A 6,685-nucleotide genomic window follows, 5' to 3' on the forward strand; every position below is an offset into this window, starting at 1 on the left:
TTACTCCTACACAAGAAAGCATTGGCTTATTACATGCTTGACATAAGAAAACAGGTCTACAGATGTCATATCTAAAACTGAACAAGTAACATAGTAGCTGCTGTAATTTTTCAACACCGTGTACGTGGTGCCATTTTTCTCAACTGTACTACTCCTGCGCAAGAAAGCATTGGCTTATTACATGCTTGACATAAGAAAACAGGTCTACACAATGAAATCGTCGCCATGCTGTGAACTCAATGGTACCACCAGATTGGTGGGAAGCGGTCTGACGTCGGCTCGATTGACTTGCCGTTGGCTGGGGGCCATTTCTTCAGTATGAGATCGATCGGAGTGATTGTTCCCATGTCATCACGAACATAGCGATCATTTTCTTTGACATGGCGATCGTCATAGAAGAAGATCTTGGCATCGAGTTCATCAAAATTCCTGCCATCAAACACTCGTGAACAAGCAGGACCAATGAAGATGAGCTGCCTACCAGGTGTCCTCCAGTCATCGGTGTCTTCTTCCCATTTGAGCTTTACTTCGTAGCAAGGATCATCGGAATCATAATCAGACTCCTCGTCTACCAGCCTGAACAAACGTATGACTGCTGTTGGAACAGTGGGGACGCAGCTGTGACTGTACTTGATTATCATCAACAGTTGTTCTCCAGTGTCAACCAAGTACCTCCGAGTAATCTTTCTCTCGTTTTCTTGTGCGTCATGTAAGAAATCATCTCGTTGGGCAACTTTGACGGTCAGCATGCTTGCCCTCATTGAGTTGATTAGAGGCAGGACGGGCTTGTGCACACTCTCATCATCAGATAGGAAGTGGAAGGTGCCTTGGTGGTATGCAATATCCTTAACTCCAAGCCCTCGAGCCTCTTTCCCAGTCGCAACTGCTGGAGCCACCTCTGTCCAGTACAGTTTGGAGGGATTCCAATAGGCAATCCAGTCAGTATTATTCTCCTCTGCTTTTACAACTGCTCCAACGGTGTAGGGTGGGGCTGGAGGACCCGATAGAACTGCCGCTTCGACCCGAACACAGAGCATCTCGCTCTCCCCCTCCACCCTCCTCTCCATGAGCGTTGGAAGCTCTATCCTCTGCCTTGTACAGATGTTGAACAGCAGGTTGTCCCCATCGACTGTAACAAACAACCACCCCCCAGGAAAGGACCCGCAGAATCTACCATTCTGTCTGATATAACTTGGGAGCCCGAGGACATGTGTGTTTCCGCCAAGTGTGGCATGAAAGAGAGGCTGATCCGAAAAGGAAGGGAGCACAAGCCAGGGAAGCTGACGTGGAACTGGAAGGGGTCGGCAGTGGTTAGCGAAAATACCGTTCCAGTGCTTGTTCACACACGACAAATGGATGCGGTCTGTTGGGAAGGGGAGGTGGGAGAACACCGTAATGCCCCAATCCAGATTGAAGACCTGCCATGGAGAATAGCTCTGCGGGGTCTGCAACACAAACAACATTTGCATCAACATCAGGTGAGGGGCGCTGTACTCGTAATCACATCAGGTTAGAGTTTTAACAACTCGGGCGGGTTCTCACTCACCATCTCCCCATTCATCTCTGTCGCGGCGGCGGCCAAGGCGACCCCGGCGCACGCCGCCTCTCCCCTTGCGGCGGCCAGGTCGAGCACCGTACTGTCCTGCTCCCCGTCCTTGTTCATCTGCGCATTAATCACACAACAGAGCAACCATGAGAAGGATCGAGCTCGATCGATTGATTTACAAGGGGAATCGTACTGCGACGGATGTTTTGCTCACCTCGCTGCTGCTGCTGCGGAGACGATTAGAGGACGCCGCCCGCCGTCGCGGATTTGTTGACCTCAGCGCACCCATCCTCTCCTGTTGCTGCTGTCAATTGCTCCCGCACCTCCACTTTTCCGACTGTTTTTAAACTTGTGGCGTGAGATCGATCGACGGAAGAGGAATCACTCAGCAAGCGATGGCGGCACTGATCTCATCTCACCTCGCTGTTCCTGCGAACACGCTCCAAGGACGCCATGGCGGCTGTACCTCCGGCGCTCGCATCATCTCCTCCCATTGTTGATGTTTGCTTGCCCAACTGCTTGGGAGAGGTTTGAAACATTATATGGGATCGATCGACCAAAAGGGGAATCGCTAACGCGAGGACATTGCTCTAGTCTCACCTCGCTATCGCTGCGGACTCGCTTCAGGGACACGGAACGCGCAGTACCACCTGCGCCCGGGCTGAGGCCTGCAGAGGCAGAGGGGGCGAGGAGGTTTGGAGAGAGGCAGAGGGGGCGAGGCTTGGAGAGGGTGGTGCCTCCGCCATGCCGCTTTTCTCCTCAATTTTCGAATTGGAATCGCGACTCCGATCTCTCGTGGTCGTGGGGCATGTATATATGCAGTCCGCCTCCGCGGCGAGGAATGTTGCAGTGGGGTCCGCCTGCAGTTCTAATTAATGAACGGAGATAGCTTTTGATCTGTTTGACAGACTGGTGCTCAAAATAAATAAAAAATCTTCCATTCGCTACTGTTGTTGCCAGGACACGCTCCGTCGCTGCTACTCTGAAATCTTCTGAAAAAATAATAATCATATAACAGAGCTAGTTTGGCATGGTTCTTTTCATTTTCATTCGGTAAAAAAGATGAAATCCAATTTTTTGTATAGGATATTATTTGGTTAAATTTGAGTTTCGGATTTATAAATCATATTTGTCTATCACATGATTAGATGAATGACGGCTTCTACTCCCTCTGTCCCACTTTTCTAGGCGTGAACCTTGGTAGCCCATATATCAAGGCACTCTGCTGCTGTTGTGTTGTTTGGTAGCGGCTGCATGCCAACTTAGTTTCTTTGGGCGTGAGTGGGCTATTGTGGGTCTATTAGAGGAATGCGCCTCCTAATATCGGACTGCATGTAAAAATTATGCGCCTGCTAAAAGCGGATGGAGGGAGTAGAAAAAAAATTGGGGTTAGTTACGACGTCATTACATGAAATTTAGATTAAATAAATGTATTCAATTATGTGTTAGCCATACACTACTAGAAATAGACATATATGTGACGTAACATTAGTGTCGGGCGAAGATGGCCCGCCACTGATGTCGAGCATTAGTGTCGGTCGGGTCCACGCCCGTCACTGATAGAAAGGCGCAGACTGCTGATTTTCCACCCGACATACATCAGTGGCGGGCTCAGCTCACGACCACCAATGATAAACCCCTATCACCGGCAGGCAGAACAAAACCGCCATTGATGATTGGTCATCAGTGGTGGGCGCAGCCCGACCGCCACTAATAGAACAAATCGAGATACATTAGGACACTGTTCATGTTTGGATTTGTCTTTTTTGTTTCTCTATGCTCGTAAGGAATTTGGATTTGAAACTTTGTAAGGTGGTAGACATATATCTTATGAACTCACTTAATTTATTTTAAAAAAATTCAAAATTTATTTGGGATGCTCACCTAAACGGTAAACGGGTGGGAGCACCGGATATTTCCTCGACATGCACGGCTGGTGCCCTGATTGCGCTTCAGCTTGATTTTGCAGAAGCCTGCAAAATTCTATCTGAACCAGCAACCAAGCAGCATTGCCGCAACGCCCGCCGATTGCCATCCTCGGTGACCCGTCTACTTGCGCACGCCAGCTCGCTGCCTAGCTCTTCCAAGCCGTTTATCCGTGTGACCAGCTATCCGTCCCAAACCGGTCTGATGGAGCCGCCGTGGCCAGAGGTTTCACGCCAGAGCAAATCGTCCCAAAACAAAACTGGTTGGGCCTTTACATGGAACTGAAACGGGCCTTGGCAGTTGCCTGGTACGAGAAAAGAAGAAGAAGCAGAATTCGAAGGAATTCCAAGCCCACGTCGGCCTTGGCAGTTGCCTTCATATTGCAGCCTAATCAAGCAGCGGGTTGTTCTCAACAAAGAAAAAAGGAACCTTCCCCTCAAAAAAAGAAAAAAAGAAAAAGAAAAAAGGAACCAAGCAGCGGCCAGCGGGTACTCGACCGGAATTCATGGATCTTCCCGACGAGTTGCTCGACGAGGTCCTCCGGCTCGTCCCGCCGCGGCACCTCGCCGCGTGCCGGCGCGTCTGCAAGAGCTGGCGCGGCATCATCGACGGCTGCGGCCTGGTGCTGGCCCACCTCGCCCCGGGCCCAGTGCGCGGCATCTTCGTCAACTTGTTCGACAAGGCAACACACAGCTTTTTCTCCCGCTCCGGCGCCGCCTGGCCGCCGATCGACGGCTCGCTCCGGTTCCTGCCCGGACACTCGCCGTCCAAGGGCGAATCGCACGTCGAGGAGGGCGGCGGCCATGTACGTGTGCAACCCGGCGACGCGGCGGTGGGCGCCGCTGCCGTTCCCGCCGCAGGTCAGCGGCGCGCCGGCGCCCATGAACTTCGGTCGCCCGTTCCTCGTCTTCGACCCAGCCGTGTCGCTGCACTACCTCGCCATGTGCTTCCCCGGGGTGGCTGCCAGGCCGGCCCCACCCTCACCACCCGCCACCGGTGATCGCAAGAAGAGGCCTCGCCGCGACAGGTCTCATGTCGTGGTCTCCAACTTTAGTGAGGAGGATTACCCCGAGGACCTGCCGCCGTCTTTGATAGCCAAGTATGAAGAGGAGGTGGACAAGGTGGGCTCTATGGGTGGCCGCCGCACTCGTACGCCGTCCAAGTGTTCTCGTCGCGCACCGGCCGGTGGGAGGAGAGGCGCTTTGTCCGGCAAGGCGATGTCGTGGCGACGGTGTCCGACATGTGGTCAATGAATCCATATGCACCGGGTCATGGCAGAGTGCTTGCGAGAGTGCTTTGGGGCTACGCTGCCGTCTACTGGCAGGGAGCTTTCTACCTCACTTACCGTGGCGCATTCATCATAAGGTAAGAAAGAAAATGTCGTGCAGTCAAGTTCTTTGTTTTATCTTACCGACCTTAATTAACAAGCCTCTTCCTCTTGAACTGAACCCTCTTTGGTACGTAGGTTTTCGTTACTGGACGACAAGTATCAAGTGATCAAGACTCCACAATTGGTAGATACCTTCTTGGGAGGACCAAGATCCTAAACTAACGAATACGGGAAACATGTCATCCCCTATGTGTATTTGGGAAAATCCAGGCAGGGAGTCTACTACACCGCTCTCCACGGGTATCAGCTTCAGATATGGGTACTGCACGGATCCTAAACTAAAGCATCAAGCCGACCTTAAGCCCTACTTTTCGAGGCACTACAAGGAGATTGGCAAGTCTTGGATCTTAGACCCTGACGACCAAGGATCAAATGAGGGAGGACCGGAGGAGACCATGGATGGGACTCTTCTGATGATTGCGCTATTGATGCCAAAGGAGGGACCTGTAGTGATGACAACGAGGGTAGCACAGAGTTTCGTCGTGGTCTTGACTTGTTGGGGTATCATCCCTACAAGGAAATTGCTTTCTTGGGCAACCGCTACGACGCGTTCGCTTACTACCTAGAAAGCTCCAGGTTGCGGTGCTTGGGGTCAGTTTACCCAACTGGCCTACGCCTTCATGCTTACATGGAACAGAGGGTCAGTTCGCACATCTATACTCCGTGCATGGATGATCTGCTTCCTGCTCACAATGATCAATGGTGAAAATATGCACTTGGTTTAATTGGATAATAATGCTCATAGTAGGCATGTATTGGGATATTATATGTTGGGCAACAAGGATCGTTGTGTCCAAACTTTTCAAGTTATGATTTGCCTAAGAATAATCTTGGGTGCTGAAAGAACAATGTTACAATCTGAGCTCAACTTAGTTGTTTAACCAAGAGTTAACTCTAGAGATGAAGGCAGCGTATTCAATGAAAATCATCTTTACGGTGAGAACTCCGTGAAAACTGTGTTTATAAAAGTTAAAAATCTGTTTTAAAAATTGCATATGTTAAGTGATGTTTTATTCTACCTCATTTCCTTTAAAAAAATGGTTTCTGTCCTAAGTCAAACTTTTAACAATTTGACCAAATTTATAAAAAACTATAAACTTCTCCCTCCGATATATAGAAAGTGTCGCCCCTTTTGTACCAAGTTAAAGTTAGTACAATATTGTACTAAGAGGACGACACTTTTTATGGATCGGAAGGAGTACAAGACTAAGCCAATACCAATTAATAGGTAAAAAATGGAATATATATTTATTTGGTATATAGAGGAGAACAATACATTTTTATTAATTTGATCTCAACAATACATACCAAAATATATCTCATCTATTTATACAGGCCAAGCGACCAAAGAATAATGCACATAACTTAGTGTTAGATGGAGGGGAACGAGTCCACAGGAGATGAGGAGGCGCATGGTATAAGTGGGCATCTCCACCATGAACTGTTCCCAACAATCACTATGTACGGTAGAGGTGTGAACGATCTTGATCATACAAACAGGTTGCGAGACCTAAAGCGCATTAGTCTGGATTATACTCACTCCGTTTCATATTAAGTGTCGCAATTTTGTCTAAATACGCGTTGTCTAGATTACAAAGTTGAGACAGTTAATACGGGGCGGAGGAAGTACGATATTGTTATTCCAACCGAAAACAAGCGTTTTTTAATCTATTAACACACATGCAGCGATTTTCTAAGGGTGCACCGAAATCAGGCTTTTAGGATATAATATTAAAAAAAAGATTCTATTTGTCATAATATTTGTACCTCGTCTAGTTAGATCCATCGCATTCTAGTTAGAATTTCATCTCAAAAAGTCATAA

The 6,685-nt window shown here is 48.9% G+C and overlaps 1 protein-coding gene across 1 annotated transcript; it reads right to left on the reverse strand.

Annotated features, from left to right (window-relative positions):
* On the reverse strand, nucleotides 1-2,297 carry LOC112271121. The gene is made up of 5 exons (XM_024460137.1): nucleotides 2,147-2,297; nucleotides 1,966-2,061; nucleotides 1,761-1,883; nucleotides 1,547-1,663; nucleotides 1-1,445 (listed from the first exon to the last, which is right to left on the reverse strand). Exons 3-5 carry the CDS (start codon nucleotides 1,833-1,835, stop codon nucleotides 237-239), a joined length of 1,401 nt encoding a protein of 466 aa, XP_024315905.1. The 5' UTR covers nucleotides 1,836-1,883; nucleotides 1,966-2,061; nucleotides 2,147-2,297; the 3' UTR covers nucleotides 1-236.
* Nucleotides 2,298-6,685: the final 4,388 nt, after the last annotated feature.

Source organism: Brachypodium distachyon, chromosome 2 (assembly GCF_000005505.3).
Source record: "Brachypodium distachyon strain Bd21 chromosome 2, Brachypodium_distachyon_v3.0, whole genome shotgun sequence".
NCBI lineage: Eukaryota > Viridiplantae > Streptophyta > Magnoliopsida > Poales > Poaceae > Brachypodium > Brachypodium distachyon.